Source organism: Mustelus asterias, chromosome 11 (assembly GCF_964213995.1).
Source record: "Mustelus asterias chromosome 11, sMusAst1.hap1.1, whole genome shotgun sequence".
Taxonomy (NCBI): domain Eukaryota; kingdom Metazoa; phylum Chordata; class Chondrichthyes; order Carcharhiniformes; family Triakidae; genus Mustelus; species Mustelus asterias.
This window is the reverse complement of record NC_135811.1, coordinates 78,194,404-78,209,329: the sequence shown is the minus strand read 5'-3', so window position 1 is coordinate 78,209,329 and position 14,926 is coordinate 78,194,404. Positions and strand designations below refer to the sequence as shown.

At 48.0% G+C, this 14,926-nt stretch overlaps 1 protein-coding gene across 1 annotated transcript in view; it reads right to left on the bottom strand.

Annotated features, from left to right (window-relative positions):
• LOC144500609 (sodium channel protein type 4 subunit alpha-like) overlaps positions 1–14,926 on the bottom strand; it is a 204,459-nt gene that overhangs the window by 85,357 nt on the left and 104,176 nt on the right. The window contains exons 10-11 of the mRNA XM_078223811.1: positions 10,867–11,008; positions 669–881 (exon numbers count right to left, since the gene is read on the bottom strand). Coding sequence (XP_078079937.1) covers positions 669–881; positions 10,867–11,008 — 355 coding nt within the window. The remainder of the gene's footprint in view (positions 1–668; positions 882–10,866; positions 11,009–14,926) is intronic.

Sequence of the window (14,926 nt, the reverse complement as noted above, 5' to 3'; positions counted from 1 at the left end):
TTTCTTATGTTCTTATGTTCTTATGAATCACTGATTGACCTCCCTGTAGGGCTCATAGAATTTGACTCCCTGATGATTGGTAGTTACCTTACCAGCTGGAGCTTGTATACTGAGCCCTTTATAAAGCAGGCCCCTGAGTGGGTCCATTAATGCATTGTCCCAGTGCATAGGCTGTGCATTATTTAATTTTGTGCAGTAAAGCACTGTTCCTTTACAGCTGACTCCTGGAGTTATTATACTGGAAATAAAAAGCTGGAATGGAATTTTCCAGCTGTTCACATCTGTGGGATTCTCCGGTCCCGCTGCAGTGAATGAAGACTTGGCTGAGCGCCAAATTCTCCGTCCTCACTTGCAGCGGCGGCAGGGCTTGAACAACCAGAGAATCCCGGCCCTGGAATCAGTAAAAGTGACCACGGATTTTCTGGATTGTTATAAATTCCCAGTCAGTTTATTAATATCCTTGAGGGAGGAAAACCTATTAAGATTGGCCCATATGTCACCTGGTTGACCCTGAAGTCACCTAGTAAAAATCTTAGTTGCATCAAACAGTTATGCTATGGGCGGCCCACCACCACCTTGTCATGCCAACAGGAATGAGCAATAAAAGTCAGCAATACTTACAGCCGGAACAAATAAATAAAGCAACAAAATGTAAATGGTTCACATACCAGACTCTCTTGTTCCTTTTGATGTTTCTTTATGCTTTCCAAAATCTCTTGAAACTCTTTTTCCTTTTCCTCGGCCTCCAGTCGTGTGGCTTCATTTTGTTCAGCATAGGCCATCGCCACCACAGCCAAAATTAAGTTGATGAGATAAAACGATCCGATGAAAATGATAACCACAAAGAAAATCATGTAGGTTTTCCCAGCAGCTCGGAGAGTCTGTCGCAAAAACACAAGATGGTCATTTTCACCTTAATCAGGACCTACCAGATTCCTTGTCTATGTTCTGTAAATATTGCATTGACAGCACATTTCAAATCTCACTGGGAACCTCGGACGAAGTGCACAGCACGACACTTGCAAATGAGTAACATTATAGGGTTGAACGCAGGGAAAGCCGTGGACATATGGAGTTAATTGGTAACTTTTAGCATTGTACTTTTCAATTCCAGTTTTGACTTAAAGAGCAATAAAGGGGGTTTCAAATGAATCCTTTGGTGCTGATGATGAGGGTGGCAGAACTGAGGATCTTGTGAGAAAAGCAGGGAATAATCCCTGCTATGGATGAGGTTTAAGCCCTGAAAAGTGAGGCTTCACTCCACATGATGCAGAATAGTGTTTTTCTTGCACCCCTTGCCATCATTAAATCCAAGTTGCACAAATGTTTTGTGTGTTTATAGAACATTAACACATATTGGACTTGCATTTACTGTAACTGATGAATGAACAGCACTCAGCATTAGTTACACTTACCCCGCCTGTTTAAGTTCCAGGAAGCAGAGCATGTAGACTCGATGGGCCGAATGGCCTCCTTCTGCACTGTAGGAATTCTATGGTTCTATGGGATGTTGCTGCAAGAAAATATCTAGGCCAAGTCCAACATGTGTAGCAAGTGCCTTGGATTGGCAGGTGAAGTCATGACCTTGTACGACGCAGGTCATCTCATCAACAAATGAGTAAAATTAAGAGCAACAAATTTTCAGCTTGAGTTTGTGACTCAGTCAACCTTAGTGATCCATAGAATCCCCACAGTGCAGAAGGAGGCCCATCGAGCCCGCACTGACCACAATGCCACCTTGGCTCTATCCCTGTAACCCCACACATTTACCATGCTAATCTCCCGGACACTAAGGGGCAATTTAGCATGGCCAATCAATCTAACCTGCACATCTTTGCACTGTGGGAAGAAACTGGAGCACCCGGAGGAAACCCACGCAGACATAAGAACATAAGAAATAGGAGCAGGAGTAGGCCATCTAGCCCCTCGAGCCTGCCCCGCCATTCAATAAGATCATGGCTGATCTGACGTGGATCAGTACCACTTACCCGCCTGATCCCCATAACCCTTAATTCCCTTACCGATCAGGAATCCATCCATCCGCGCTTTAAACATATTCAGCGAGGTAGCCTCCACCACCTCAGTGGGCAGAGAATTCCAGAGATTCACCACCCTCTGGGAGAAGAAGTTCCTCCTCAACTCTGTCTTAAACCGACCCCCCTTTATTTTGAGGCTGTGTCCTCTAGTTTTAACTTCCTTACTAAGTGGAAAGAATCTCTCCGCCTCCACCCTATCCAGCCCCCGCATTATCTTATAAGTCTCCATAAGATCCCCCCTCATCCTTCTAAACTCCAACGAGTACAAACCCAATCTCCTCAGCCTCTCCTCATAATCCAAACCCCTCATCTCCGGTATCAACCTGGTGAACCTTCTCTGCACTCCCTCCAATGCCAATATATCCTTCCTCATATAAGGGGACCAATACTGCACACAGTATTTCAGCTGCGGCCTCACCAATGCCCTGTACAGGTGCATCAAGACATCCCTGCTTTTATATTCTATCCCCCTCGCGATATAGGCCAACATCCCATTTGCCTTCTTGATCACCTGTTGTACCTGCAGACTGGGCTTTTGCGTCTCATGCGCAAGGACCCCCAGGTCCCTTTGCACGGTAGCATGTTTTAATTTGTTTCCATTGAGATAGTAATCCCATTTGTTATTATTTCCTCCAAAGTGTATAACCTCGCATTTCTCAACGTTATACTCCATTTGCCATATCCTCGCCCACTCACTCAGCCTGTCCAAATCTCTCTGCAGATCTTCTCCGTCCTCCACACGATTCACTTTTCCACTTATCTTTGTGTCGTCTGCAAACTTCGTTACCCTACACTCCGTCCCCTCCTCCAGATCATCTATATAAATGGTAAATAGTTGCGGCCCGAGTACCGATCCCTGCGGCACGCCACTAGTTACCTTCCTCCAACCGGAAAAACACCCATTTATTCCGACTCTTTGCTTCCTGTCGGATAGCCAGTCCCCAATCCACTTTAACACACTACCCCCAACTCCGTGTGCCCTAATCTTCTTCAGCAGCCTTTTATGGGGCACCTTATCAAACGCCTTTTGGAAATCCAAAAACACCGCATCCACCAGTTCTCCTCCATCAACCGCCCTAGTCACATCTTCATAAAAATCCAACATGTTCGTCAAGCACGACTTTCCCCTCATGAATCCATGCTGCGTCTGATTGATCGAACCATTTCTATCCAGATGCCCTGCTATCTCCTCTTTAATAATGGATTCCAGCATTTTCCCTACTACAGACGTTAAGCTGACCGGCCTATAGTTACCAGCCTTTTGTCTCCTTCCTTTTTTAAACAGCGGCGTAACATTAGCCGTTTTCCAATCAACCGGCACTACCCCAGAATGCAACGAGTTTTGATAAATAATCACTAACGCATCCACTATTACCTCTGACATTTCTTTCAATACCCTGGGATGCATTCCATCTGGACCCGGGGACTTGTCCACCTTCAGTCCCATTAGTCTACCCAGCACTGCCTCTCTGGTAACATTAATTGTATTAAGTATTTCTCCTGCTGCCAACCCTCTATCGTTAATATTTGGCAAACTATTTGTGTCCTCCACCGTGAAGACCGACACAAAAAACTTATTTAAAGACTCAGCCATATCCTCATTTCCCACTATTAACTCCCCCCTCTCGTCCTCCAAGGGTCCAACATTCACTCTAGCCACTCTATTCCTTTTTATATATTTATAAAAACTTTTACTATCATTTTTTATATTAATTGCTAGCCTAGCTTCATAGTCTATCCTTCCTTTCTTTATCGCTTTCTTAGTCTCTCTTTGTTGTTTCTTAAATTTTTCCCAATCACTTGTTTCTCCACTATTTTTGGCCACTCTGTACGCAGCTGTTTTTATTTTAATACTCTCCTTTATTTCCTTCGTTATCCACGGCTGGTTCTCCCTTTTCTTACAATCCTTGTTTTTTGCTGGAATATATTTTTGCTGAGAACTGAAAAGGATCTCCTTAAAAATCCTCCACTGTTCCTCAGCTATCCTACCTGCCAGCCTGCTCTCCCAGTCTACCTTAGCTAATTCATCCTTCATCCTATCATATTTCCCTCTGTTCAAACAGAGGACACTGGTTTGGGACCAAACTTTCTCCTCTTCCATCTGAATCAGAAATTCGACCATATTGTGGTCACTAGACCCAAGAGAGTCCTTCACAATAAGATCCTTAATTCTGCCTACCTCGTTACACAATACCAGATCCAAAATAGCTCGTTCCCTCGTCGGTTCCGTAACATGCTGTTCAAGGAAACTATCCCGACAGCATTCTAAGAACTCTTCCTCCATTCCACCCTTACCGACTTGAGTCTGCCAGTCAATGTGCATGTTGAAGTCCCCCATGATTATTGCCGTTCCGTTTTTACACGCATCCCTTATCTGCTTGTTTATAGCCCTCCCTACCTCAACATTATTATTTGGGGGCCTATATACAACACCTACTAGTGTCTTTCTCCCTCTACTATTCCTCATCTCTACCCATAATGATTCCACGTTTTGTTCCTCAGAGCCTATGTCATCCCTCAGTACTACCCTGATATTATCTCTTATTAATAGCGCGATCCCACCACCTTTTCCTTCCTGTCTATTCTTCCTAAATGCCTGATACCCCTGGATATTCATCTCCCAGTCCTGGTCACCTTTCAGCCACATTTCTGTAATGGCCACTAGATCGTACCCACTTGTGCTGATTTGCACCATCAACTCATTTACCTTGTTCCGAATGCTTCGTGCATTCAGGCAAAGTGTCCTTATTCCAGCTTTTATCTGGACCCGCTTTGATGAGTCGCGAACACCCTCTCCCTCTACTCCCTTATCTAAATTACCGCCTTCATTCACTTGCACCCTCTCCTCTACCATTAATTTTGTAATTCCCCTTACCCCTGCATCCTCCCCCCCATCAATTAGTTCCTTGATCCTAGTCAACTCTTCTAGCTCCCCTCCCCCCAACCTATCTAGTTTAAATTCTCCCCAGTAGCCTTAGCCAACCTACCGGCCAGGATATTGGTCCCCCTGTGATTCAAGTTCCACCCGTTTTTTGTATACAGATCACCCCTGCCCCTAAAGGTGTCCCAATGGTCCAGGAACCTGAATCCCTGCCCCCTGCACCAGTCCCTCAGCCACACATTCATCTTCCACCTCACTCCATTCCTGCCCTCACCTTCCCGTGGCACAGGCAGTAATCCTGAGATTACTACCTTTGCTTTCCTCTTTCTCAGCTGTCTCCCTAATTCCCTGTACTCCCTTTTCATGACCCCTTCTCCCTTCCTACCCACATCAGCGGTACCAATATGTACGGCTACCTCAGGCTCCTCTCCCTCCCACCTCAGGATTTCCGGGATGCGACTAGCGACATCCTGGATCCCGGCCCCAGGGAGGCAGACCACCATGCGAGACTCCCGCCTACCTCCGCAGAAACGCCTGTCTGTCCCCTTCACCATCGAGTCCCCGATTAATACCGCCTTCCTCCTCTTTTCCTTAGCCCTCTGAGTTACAGGGCTGGACTCCACTGCGGAGACACGGCCACTGCTGCTTCCCCCAGGCGGGCTGTCCCCCCCAGCAGTACTCAAGCAGGAGTACTTGTTGTGCAGGGGCAAATCCACCGGGGTGCTCTCAACCACCCTAGCCTTACCCTTCCTGGCCGTCACCCACTTGGCCTCCTCCCGTGGCCCTGGTGTGACCACCTGATGATAGCTCTTGTCTATCACCTCCTCATTCTCCCTCATCAGCCTATGATCCTCGAGCTGCTCCCTAACACGGGCCCTCAGGAACCGCAGCTCGACACACCCCTCACAGATGTGGATGTCCGGGAGGCCAGATGCCTCCAGGACCTCCCACATCCTACACTGGGAACAACACACTGGTTTCACACTCATACTGGACACTTTATGTCAAGTAAGACAGTGAAAAGTTAATAAGAATGTAAGGAAACAAAAACTCACCCCTGCTCGTCCAAGCCCTGTGAGCCAAAGCCCTGACAGCTCACTCAACTTCCCACTCACTCTGCTGCCCGCTACGATGCTGCCCGCTGTATACTTTGGTGCGCTTTTAAACCCTCCAAAAACTTCCCCAGGCCTCTCCTGGGCCTACTTCCGGTTTTGAAAAAAACCTCCGATTTTAAACCCAAAATTACACGGGGAGAACGTGCAAACTCCACACAGACAGTGACCAAGGCCGGAATTGAACCAGGGTCCTGGGTGCTGTGAGGCAGCAGTGCTAACCACTGTGCCACCGTGCTGCCCAATGACCTATCGTAGAAATCATAGAATCATAGAAATCATAGAAACCCTACAGTGCAGAAACAGGCCATTCGGCCCATCGAGTCTGCACTGACCACAATCCCACCCAGGCCCTACCCCCATATCCCTGCTAATCCCTCTAACCTACACATCTCAGGACACTAAGGGGCAATTTTTAGCATAGCCAATCAACCTAACCCGCACATCTTTGGACTGTGGGAGGAAACCGGAGCACCCGGAGGAAACCCACGCAGACACGAGGAGAATGTGCAAACTCCACACAGACAGTAACCCAAGCCAGGAATCGAACCCAGGTCCGTGGAACTGTGAAGCAGCAGTGCTAACCACTGTGCTACCGTGCCGCCCCCACTGTGCTACCGTGCCGACCACTAATGCTACTAACTTTTGATTTGAGCTTTCAACTCAGGAGAATCTGTACCACGGAAGCTGAAAGCATGCATACATTTAACCTTTTTGCCTATGACCCTAAAAATATGGCGGAGGAAAACATCTTTAGGTCAAGTGGCTTCCCCCCCGTTGTTCCCACCTGTTGCGTCATTCTTAAGGAAAACTCTTTTAGGGAAACTTTAGATCAAGTGAGCACAGGAATGCTGGGTGAGTGAGACACAAGAGTAGGACATGGGAAGCAGGACGGGTATGTTTTGGAATGATAAGATCTAGAGGTCTCACAATGCGAGGGGCCCCCAGCTGACTATCCTCTTAATGGTCTCCCTGCAGGCGTGATTTCGGTAGGTTGGGGAGGCATGTAAAATCTGATGACTAGCAGCCCACCCACCTTCCCACCCACTCCTGACTCAGTCCCCAAAAAACTGTAGATGGGTGATGCCAAAATCAGCATCCTGTCCGCCATTTAAAAAATAATAATTAAGGAGCAATTGGGCTTGTTCAGAAGCTAATTGACCCAAGTATTAGACATCCCCACTCCATAATATGGTCAGTGTGTGCAGGTGGGTGGATGTGGGTAGCCTTGTTTACTTCCCAATTCAATTGGTTAAAAGGTGTTAAGGAAAAGGAGGTACATCCAACAGGGAGTGCCCTGTGTGCGGTATGTGAGAGGCACTCCATCCACGATGACACCTGCTCTCCACGAACCCCCCCCCCACCCCACAACTCCCCCCCCGCCCCCCAACCACATCTTTGTGCCTCCCCACTTGGCTTCCAAAACCTGCCCCAACAAGCCCCCTCTTTAGGGTGTCTGACTCCTTCCTGTCCTGAAAGTCCAAGACTTATCTGAGTCTGGGGTCCATTGTTCTTCCTGGGGTTTGCTTGCAGTCCCAGCAATGGCCACTACTGAGCTCTGGAGCCACTGGGGCTGCGAGAGCTGCTAGCCAATCAGATTGGCCGCTGCTCTCAAGGGTGGGTCTTCTGCCCACTGAGGGGCAGAGTTGTCGCTCTCACCTCATTAAGGCCACCCCCGACATGTTAGCGCTGCTGTGCCAACTTTTTTGAAGTTGGCCAGTTTGAAACCAAGTTTTGTAATGAGGTGATGGGTGGGAGGGGAGTGGGGGGACTGGAACAATAGGTCTCATCTGAAAAATTCAGTCCTGGGTTTCCTTGGAGCGCTGGATGCTAAACGATAAGGCAAGGTCCTTTTATTTTGACACAACAAATGCACTTTCATTAAAACAGAATGGGCTTAAGTTGTGAACACAGTAAGAAGTCTCACAACACGAGGTTAAAATCCAACAGGCTTATTTGGTAGCAAACGCCACTAGCTTTCGGAGCGCTGCTCCTTCGTCAGGTGAGTGGGAGATTTGATAGAGGTGTATAAGATTTTGATGGGTATAGATAGAGTGAATGCAAGCAGGCTTTTTCCGCTGAGGCGAGGGGAGAAAAAGACCAGAGGGCATGGGTTAAGGGTGAAAGGAGAAAAGTTTAAAGGGAATATTAGGGGGGGCTTCTTCACGGAGAGAGTGGTGGGAGTGTGGAATGAGCTGCCGGATAAAGTGGTAAATGCGGGGTCACTTTTAACATTTAAGAAAAACTTGGACGGGTTCATGGATGAGAGGGGTGTGGAGGGATATGGTCCAAGTGCAGGTCAGTGGGACTAGGCATAAAATGGTTCGGCACAGGCAAGAAGGGCCAAAAGGCCTGTTTCTGAGCTGTAATTTTCTATGGTTCTATGGTTCTAACTAGCGGGAGACCCCGCTGGAGTGAAGGGGGGGAATTTAGGGCCCACTAGGGGGTAGGGCAGCAGGGGGGGTGGTGCCCCGGGCATGGGCACCCTGGCAGTGCCAGCCTGTGCCCCCTGGTACTGCCCAAGGGGCAAAATGCTCATGCCCAGTGGGCACCTTGGCACTGCACACTGGGCATCAGGCATTGCCAAGGGGGTGGGGCCAAGGGGGCAGGGCCAATTGTGGGCGGGCTTTGGGGGCGATCGGTGGGGGGGGTCCTGCTTTCATTCTGCATTGGGATCGGTCAGGACTGGAGGGAGGCCAGTGATCAGGGCAGACTGGAGGGTGGGGGTGGTCTGCCGGTGGGGGAGGGGGTCTGGGGGGTTCTGCCTCACGGGGGGTGGTCTGCCGGTGGGGGGGGGGGGGGGGGATGGGAGGGTCTGCCTCCCGGGGGGTGGTCTGCCAGTGGGGGGTTACCTCCTGGGGGAAGGGGGGGGTCAGCGGGCGAGGGGTCTGCCAGGGTGGAGGGGGGAGTGGGGGGATCGCCACTGCTGGAGTGTGGAGGGCTGGACATCGGGGTGCTCTGAGGCAGGGGGGGGTTGGTTCTGGCCCAGGAATGCTTGTGGGGGCCATGGGGAGGGTGGCTGGAGGGGCAGCAGTGTGGGGGTCCTGGGCTGGCCAGCGATCGAGCTGGTCAGCAAATGGGGAGACTGACAGATCAGGGCCACTGCGCATGCGCAGAGTTCCAGAGCTGTTAGACTCCGGCGCGATTAGGCCCCATCCCCGAGTGTTCAATGAGATTCACGATTGTAACCTCTGCATTGCACAGAGTGGGAGATTCGGATCCAAAATTAAACTGAAAAAAGAGTCGGGATTTAGACTAGTCCAGTTTTTTCGCCAATTCAGCACTTTTGGGAGAATCGGCCCACATCTCCGACATTCTGAGCATTGCAGAATGCCTCAGTGTAATTCACTCTGGTGAATAGGGGGCAGGGTCTATTCCCACCCGAGAGGCTGACAACATAGCACTGTCAGTGTGCAGATCGGCACATGCACACTGGCCCCCCCACAATCCCCCCCCCCGACCCTCCACCCCCAGCCCCATCGTCGGCCTCCTGCTGATCCCCATGGGGTCTTGCACAACTAGATCGCTGGCCTTCCAGACTCCCCCACAACCTGATCGCTGGCCTATCAGGCACCGCCCCCCCGCACACTGCTAGCCTCGATCTCCTCCACCTGCCACTCCCAGCCAGCTCCGACCCCCCCCCGCCCCATCTCGATAACCTGGCCTGATACCCCCCACCCCCCACCATGGCCAGCCCTGGTCACCTCCTCCCCTCCTCGCTCACTGATCCCACTTGCAGAGTGGCAGCCGGTCACTCCCCCCACTGATCACCCCCCCCCAATAGGCCCCGCCCCCAATCAAGAAGGCTAATGGAATGGTATATTTTATTAAGAGAGTATTGGAACATAAAAGTAAGGATGTTATGCTTCAGTTATACAGGACATTGTTGAGGCCACATCTCAAATAGTTTTGGGCTCCATATTTAAGGGAGGATGTAAGTTCACTGGAGGCGGTTCAGAGGAGTTTACTGGATAGAAACCTGCAATGAGCGGTATGTCTTATGAAGAAAGGTTGGACTGGCTGAGCTTGTTTCCACTGGAGTTTAGAAGAGTGAGGGATGACTTGATTGAAGTTTATAAGATCCTGAACAGCATTGACTAGGTAGACATTGAAAAGACATTTTCTCTTGTGGGTGAATCCAGAACTAGGGAGCACTGTTTTAAAATTAGGGGTCACCCTTATAGGACAGAGATGAGGAGAAATGTTTTTCCCTTAGTGGATTGTGCAACTTTGGAACTCTCTATGTCCAAAGGCAGGGGTAACTGAATATTTTGAAGGCAGAGATAGATAGGAAAGGAATTCAAAGATTATCGGGGGTATTTGGGAAGTGGAAATCGGATCAGCCAAGATCTTATTGAATGGCAGAGCAGACTTGACGGGCCGAATGGCCTCCTTCTGCTCCTATTCCGAATGCTTGTAAATCAAATAAAACAACAGGTATCAAACAGTAAGTTAATGCAACCAAATAAATTACTTTCTTTTGAGGACTCTTGAGAAAGAGAAATGCATTCCTTGCAAAAAACCATTCAATTAAATCTGGCAATGTTCCTGCATATTCTACTGCAGTGAAGCGGGGAAAAGAGGGAAGTAAATAAAAGAGTGACGGGGAAAAAGAATGAAGGAGAAATAAAGAAATAAATAGTAAGTGCTATAGAAGGTTGAAATTCTAAAGCAATATGAGAGTGGGGACAGAGAGAGAAGCAAGGATTGTATCTGGAATTATACACCAGGCTGTGCCATAACTGGTTGATTTGTATACAAGGGGAGCTCATATTACTTTGTCAGTTCCTCTGACAAAACCATTTTTTTTCAAAGTACAATGGCTGCCAGTACTTACCAATTGGAAGAGGTTTTCCCAGTAGTCTTGTGTCATGAGTCGAAAAAGTGACAGAAATGCCCAACTAAAGGTATCATAACTGGTGTAGCCATAATTTGGATTTCTCCCTGCTTTCATACACGTATGACCTTCTGGACACGTCCTGGAAAAGGCAGCAATTATAGAAGAATTAATATCAGAGAGAGCTGACATGATAGCTGACACACATCACTAGCAACAAAGAAGACATCCTAAAGAATTCCACAATCACTGGCGGGATGTTGGCAAAAGCAGCATAGAGCAAGGCCTCGCAAACAACAATGAGGTAAATAAGCAAGTAATCTGTTCCAGTGGCATAGGCTAAGGAATAAATATTGACCAAGAAACTGGGAGAACTCTTCTGCCATTCCTCAGATAGAATCACCGAACCTTTTCCGTCCACTTGAACAGGTAAACAGGGACCTCACCCTGGCACCTCATCCATTAAACAACACCTTCAACAATGCAGCACTCTCTCAGTACTGCACTGAAATGCAGTCTTAGATTATGGGTGAGATTTTCTGCCCTCCTACTCTTGTCCCCTGCCTGCCACCCCCCCCCCTCCTTGGTTCGCCATTGGTCACTGACAGGATCTTCCTGTCCCACCAATGTCTACCGCGCTCTGTGTGACTTGTCCATCCCGTCACTGTTCCCTTGTTGAGGCTGTGTATGGTTTGCTTTGTTTATGCAAAGACTTCATTTTAAGATATTTCTGCCTGTGCAATTACACTTAAATGCTAGACTGGGAATTAACTAACTTGACGACATTGTAAAGCTAAATTGACTACATTTCAAAACTCAGAAGGGTTAGCTGGGAAATTGACTGCATTTTTGAAAGTACAATGCAAGCAAAAACAGGCTTTTCATAAGCCAGACAAAGTTTTTCATAAACAAAACCTGCGAGGCCGCGAGATCAGGATTGATATACTGTAGAACTGTGTGTTCAGCTAGCAGTCTGTTTTTGAGACCTGTTCAGTCTGTTTGGAGTTCTGCTTTGATCAGTACAGGACTGGTTGAAAAAGCCAGTTTCTCTCTCTCTCTCTCTCTCCAGTTTTTCTCTTTCTGTTCGCTTTCTGTAATGATTTAATTTTAAGTTCTGTTCAATAAAATAAATACATTGTCCCAGTGCTGTCTCCGTCTATTTTGAGGATTGAATGGATCCTCCACCCCTTTAGCAGGACGGGCCAGAAAATCCTGCCCCGTGTATTTAACAATCAACGCATTCTACAAGTTTTCTTTTTACAGTCACTGCAGATGGAATTGAAGTTTGTTGCGAATCTCAAACTGGAACTTGTGATCTCAATCTAGGCCCTTGTAGCCAGATCCACGGGACAACTGGCCATTTTATTTTTGTGGCCTGATTCCTAGATTAGCTGTAGAGATACTTCCAAATTCAGTGCAGCTAGAAATCTTCAGTTTTGTTTGCCCCGCTGCTGCTGCCAGCAAGAAGGGAGAATTTGTCACTCATTCAAATCGCCATTTACAGAAGCGGGACTGTGGAATCCCAGCCGTGGATGAGGCTGGAGAATCCTGGCAAAGATTAACAACGTTACAGGGAGAAGGCAGATAGGCAGAAGGCGGCACGGTAGCACAGTGGTTAGGACTGCTGCTTCACAGCTCCAGGGACCTGGGTTCGATTCCCGGCTTGGGTCACTGTCTGATTGGAGTTTGCACATTCTCCTCGTGTCTGCGCGGATTTCCTCCCACAGTCCAAAGATGTGTGGGTTAGGTTGATTGGCCGTGCTACAATTGCCCCTTAGTGTCCTGAGATGTGCAGGTTAGAGGGATTAGCGGGTAAATATGTATGAATATGGGGGTAGGGCCTGGATGGGATTGTGGTCGGTACAGACTCGATGGGCCAAATGGCCTCTTTCTGCACTGTAGGGTTTCTATGAAGTACTGAAAACTAACCAATTATTGTGCTTTTACAGAGAGTTCTAGACCTGACCCTCAACTGACTTATTCTATTCCCTTCCTGCACCCAATGATGTACTAAGGCAGATTTCTATCTGTTTCCATAGCTGGCAATTCACAGAACTGGTCCTTAGTGTGTCACCAGGGGCTTGAGAAGCGCCACTCCACATCAAGCACGGCTGACTAGGACTCTCTTCCACTCTTACCGCAAGCCATTGGTATGTTTGGACAGATTTTACAGGTTGGCACTTGTTTGACCACATTATGAATACACTTTCCTTGGCTATCAAGTCCTGGAGAGAGACTCAAACTCAGAGCTCCTGTCTCAGAAGCAGCAACTACTCACTGCGCCACAAGACCTTCCCTCAACTGACTGGAGGTTATAAGGTGAAATTAAAGTAATGCTAACATTTTATTTGACGTCATAAATCCCCAGAATGAAGTAAGTACACTTCACTCTTCGATCAACCATTCACCCTGCCTAACTGAAAAAGCCTGTGTCAAAAATTAGGCAGGTGGAAATACAATGATAAAATGAGCCCATTAAAATAGTCCTGGACATAGCCTGAATACATTGGTCATAAATTCCAGTGGGAGGGATGTGGGAGGGCACACAATGGGCGGATTGCCCATGCAGTTGGGATCAAGAATCTCAGCTAGAATCCAGCACACTAAAATTCCAACCCGGACTACAACTGCTGAAGGCAAGAATAAATCCTGTACTGCACTTTTGGAAGGCCACAAGACTTCCAGAGGTAAATTTTAATCAATTAAATTGAGAAACATCTATTACCTTTAAAAAAGCTGCCTCGATCCTTTCACAGTTCAGAGCATAAAAAATTAACTGTGCTTATTTCACCAGCCACCCTCAGTATTACCTGTTATTCTGTGTGGATGTCTCAGCAGGTGTGTGGCCATGTATAATCTGGGACAAAGTCAATGTCTGGGCAGCTGAAACTCCCACCCAATTACACTTCCTTATCAGAGGTGTTATGTGGAATCATAGAATCCCTACAGTGAGGAAGGAGACTATTCAGCCCATTGAGTCTGCTCCAACTCTAGTGTCTTACCCAGGCCCTATCCTCAAACCCCCACACGTTTTGCCATGGCTAATCTACCTAACCTACACATCTTGGGACACATTCCAGGATGTGCATGTTAGGTGGATTAGCCATGGTAAATGTGTAGGGCTACAGGAATAGAGCGGGGTGAGGGCTTGGTAAGATGCTCTGTCAGAGAGCTGGTGCAGATTCAATGGACCGAATGACTTCTCCTGCACTGTAAGGATTCTATGATCCTATTCACTGCAAACAACAACAGCAAACCCAGCCCTGCTGACCATGAAAATCCTCCTCATTGACATTTGAGGGCTTGTGCCAAAATTAGGAGAGCTGTCCCCTGGATTAGTCAAACACCAGCTTGGCATACTCATGGAGTCATACTTAACAGACCATGTCCGGTCCCACCGACAGGACAGACCTCAAGCTGTAACCTCAAGGCCTGGCATATCCCCACGCTCTACCACTACCATCAAGTCGGGGGCCAACCCTGGTTCAGTGAAGCGGACATGCCAAGAGCGGTACCAGGCACCCTAAAAATATGGTGTCAATCTGGTGAAGCTACAAAGCAGCATGCAACCCCCCAACAACGGATCAGGTCTAAATAGTCCTGCCATATCCAGTCATGAATGGTGGTACACCATTAAACAACCAATCAAACAAGGAAGAGACTCCACAAATACCCCCTTTCTCAATGATGGGGAGGCTCAGAACATTGGTGCTAAAAGACAAGGCCAGATGAGCTGAGTGGATGATCCATCTTGGCCTCCTCTTGAGGTTCCCATCATCACAGATGCGAGTATTCAGCCAATTCGATTCACTCCACGTGGAAACGGCCAAAGACATTGGATCCTGTAAAGATCATGGGCCCTGATAGCATTCCAGTCCAACATTGTAGTACAGAAGACTTGCGCTCCCGAACAAGCAGCGCCCTTAGCCAAGCCATTCCAGTACAGACGCAACACTGGCATCTATCTGGCAATATGGAAAACTGCCCAGGTATGTCCTGTGGATAAAAAGCAGGTCAAATCCAACCCAGCTATTTACTGCCGTATCAGCCTACTCTTGAT